The following is a 3,582-nucleotide window of genomic DNA, read 5'->3' as shown; positions in this document are numbered from 1 at the left end:
GTAATATCATTGCGCCTGCTGCACCCATGGTACGGCAGCAAAGTTCCTTGATTATTACGCCGGAATGGAGTGTTCCTTTAATATACACACCTGTTCAAATAAGTTTGGGGTTGGTATGATTTGTAATTAATTTTCTTTTTCATGTTTTTGAAAGAAGTCTCTTATGCTAACCCAGGATGCATTTATTTAATCGAAAATACAATAAAAACCGTATAATGTTATGAAATATTGTTCCAATTAAAAATAACTGTTTCCTATTATAATATATTGTAACATTATAAATGTCTTTATTGTGACTTTTGTTTAATGTAATGCATCCTTGCTGAAAGTACTAAAAGTACTGATATCTTAAAAAAAAAAAAAAAACTGACCCCAAACAGAAGTGTAATTAATTAGCTAATTTTCAACACTAAGAATTAATACACAATCCTTTATGAAGACAGAGAATGAGAAAGAGAAAAAGAAACCAGATGAATCTTACTGATACAGGGGGCGATAGGTGATCTGCTTTGCTGGTATCCTTTAGCGCAGCGGTTGCAGGTGATGCCAGTCACACCATCTTTGCATGGGCACTGTCCGGTCGTCTGGTTACAGGTCTTACCAGCTGCACCAACCGGATGACAATCACAAGCTGAAGAGAAAACACAAAACCAGTGGTTAGTTACTGCTGCAGTACTGTAATGACTAGATGTATATTTGGCTGATTTCACACATTGTGATGCAAAAATGCTGTAGTGTGGCTCCACATACATGTAAATACTGCAAGTTCAACATCAACAAGTAGATGTTGATTCAGTTAATGCTCTGTTGAAATCAGTTCAGTGAAATCAGTTCCACTCGGCTTTCGAGTTTAAAACTTGAAAATCAGAGTACAACGGTCAGGCTGTTTATTTTTGATTCATGAACCGGCTCATAAGAGTCACTCGGTCGCGAATAAAGCTACACTGGTTGAGGCGAGCTGTATATTTGGATTCACTAAAAAGAACCGGCTCATAAGAATCATTCGTCCTGTAATCAAATTACTCTGTTTTTGATGTTCGTTGTTGATTCAGTAAAAAGAATAGGCTAATACGAGTCATTCGTTCGCGTTTGAGGCTGCACAGTTTGCGCTGAAAGTTTTGATTTACTAAAAAGAACCAGCAAGAGTAATTTTTTTTCGTGAATTGGACTACATCCCATTTTTATGTTGTATTTTGGAGGGCAACTCTACAGTCGTGGCCAAAAGTTTTGGCAGTGACATCAATTTTGTGTTTTGCAGAGTTTGCTGCTAAAGCTGTTGTGTTGTTCATTCACATTGTTTCTAGATTATTGTGTAGAGTGATCAGATGCATTTTAAATAGCTGCTAGATACTTAATTTGCCAAAAAATGAACTTTTCACAAAAAAAAAATAAACAAATTTCACTGTTTTATGATCTGACACAAAATGACCAGCTAACATTAAGTTTTAAGAATAGTTATTGCCCACACCTGTGTGTGTGTGTGTGTGTGTGTGTGTGTGTGTGTGTGCGCGCACGCTGTGCTTGGATCCTGTCCAGACTACTTCTACGTGAGTGTGTAGGCCTATGTGGAAATGGCGGATACCTGCTGTGTGGAAGCAACAGGTACCTGGCGTGTGTCTGTGTGTGTTAATACTTCTCACGATCCGACATAGCGCTGTCAACGCACCTCAAGTTTGATCAAGTTTCCAACGTAAAGACTTTTGGCAAAGTATAGCGCTGAATAATGTTCCCATTAATGACGGAACGGCGTGTACTTCAAAGGTGCTCTGGCTAAGCTGTTAGTCGGGACGATCACACGTTAAAATTTGAGAATTTCTTTGTGCGCTCACGCTGCCAAACGTTTACCATAAAACTGCTTGTTTGAAGTCTCAACTCAACTCTTCCCCTTTTTATGTAGCCAGGGATTAATATGGAAATTATATGAAGTGGTCTAGCCGTAGCAAGATCTCAAAGCTCTTTGTACACAGTCCTAATAGTGCCAGAACAGAAATGGTTGTTCTGAAGAGTTGCGCCGTTAATCATTTTACATTTTTCTTTTCTCTCTGTGAGTTTTATGCATCCTCATAAGTAACTGATTAAGAACTCACTACATACTGTAGGCATCAACTTTTCAAGCGTACCACACAAATAGCACTCATCAGGTCTGTCTGTCTGTCTGTCTGTCTATCTATCTATCTATCTGTCTGTCTGTCTGTCTGTCTGTCTATCTGTCTGTCTGTCTGTCTGTCTGTGACAAGGTATCTTAGAAGGCACTCTGCGTATTATTTTCTGAATTGACGCCATACAGAAGAATTATAGAAATTATGCTTTGAGGACAGAAAACATTTTTAATAACAGTGTTTAAGCAGTTTCAATTGGATTTGTTTCACTATTCCCCATCACTGATGATTTAGCTGATGGTAATAAATGCTACACAAAGTGGTGGGATGCTTTGAATTTCAATGCCCACTTAACATTCAGAAAAAAGCAGCTACAGTTCTGCACTTAAGCCACCCACCAACCAGCCCACCGCCTGCTGAATTACGACACCACTCTTACGCCTTCATAGACGACCCTACAACTCTACAGCACATAATCTAAACCAGAGCTGCTAATAATTCAGCAGTAGTAAGAAGAGATGCTGGAGAAATAAGCGTGGAGCAATGCGGCATGGACTGTAAATTCTCATGGCTGTTGAAAACCCCTCTCTATGTTTAAAGGTACAGTTCACCCAAAAATGTAAATTCTGTCATAATTTGTTCACACTTATGTCGTTCCAAATATGACTTTTTCTTCAGTGGCGCACTAAAGGAAAAAGTTTTAAAAAAAATGTTCCAGGCCACACATTTCCATGCCATTGCAATGAATGGGGACTAAGCTTTTTAAGCTGTTAAAAGGATGCAAAAGTACAATAAAATTAGTCCAAATGACTTGTGCACTATTTTCTACATACTGTATGCAGTCATAGTTATTGACTAATAGCCCTGCAGAGGGCAGTTAATCGCAATGAGTGAAATTGTGAGATGAATTAGTCAGATTTGTGAACTACTCATTTAGACCTGTTTTGTGAACTGAATCAAGTGATTCATTGCGAAGATCAGACTCAAAAGAGAATCTGATTTACAAATCAGATACTGATACAGTCTGCTACTTTCTTTAAAAAGTTGGCACAGAGCTCTAGGTTGGAGTGTAACTTTTTTTTTTTATTAACTTTTTTATTTAAATTTATTGAATGGCTTTAGAACATAATAGTAAACAAGCCATTTATGATACATTTACATTTATTAGAATTTATGGTGATTTTTGCATCTTTTTTTTAATACCTTTTTTATTGCAACTGCATGGAAAATAATTACATTTCAAATTCTTCTGTGTTCCACAAAAGAAACAAAGTCAGGATGCATGATATTGGGGGAAAATATGCATCATAATCTTCATCATCATCATCATCATCATTATTAAATAAAAATACTATTGTACTATTTGGCTGTAAAATAAAATAAAATAATAATAATAATAATAATAATAATAAAAAACATATATATATATATATATATATATATATATATATATATATATATTTATGTCTTTCTTCATTTTTAA

General features: G+C 36.2%; 1 protein-coding gene across 1 annotated transcript in view; it reads right to left on the bottom strand.

Annotated features, from left to right (window-relative positions):
- Nucleotides 1-3,582, bottom strand: part of LOC107703884 (netrin-1-like) — a 66,724-nt gene that overhangs the window by 25,458 nt on the left and 37,684 nt on the right. The window contains exon 5 of the mRNA XM_016506681.1: nt 482-631. Coding sequence (XP_016362167.1) covers nt 482-631 — 150 coding nt within the window. The remainder of the gene's footprint in view (nt 1-481; nt 632-3,582) is intronic.

The sequence above is a fragment of the Sinocyclocheilus anshuiensis genome, unplaced genomic scaffold, assembly GCF_001515605.1.
Source record: "Sinocyclocheilus anshuiensis isolate Anshui unplaced genomic scaffold, SAMN03320099.WGS_v1.1 scaffold1159, whole genome shotgun sequence".
In the NCBI taxonomy this organism is placed as follows: Eukaryota; Metazoa; Chordata; class Actinopteri; order Cypriniformes; family Cyprinidae; genus Sinocyclocheilus; species Sinocyclocheilus anshuiensis.
Note: the sequence above shows the minus strand (reverse complement) of the source record. Positions and strands in the feature narration are given on the sequence as shown.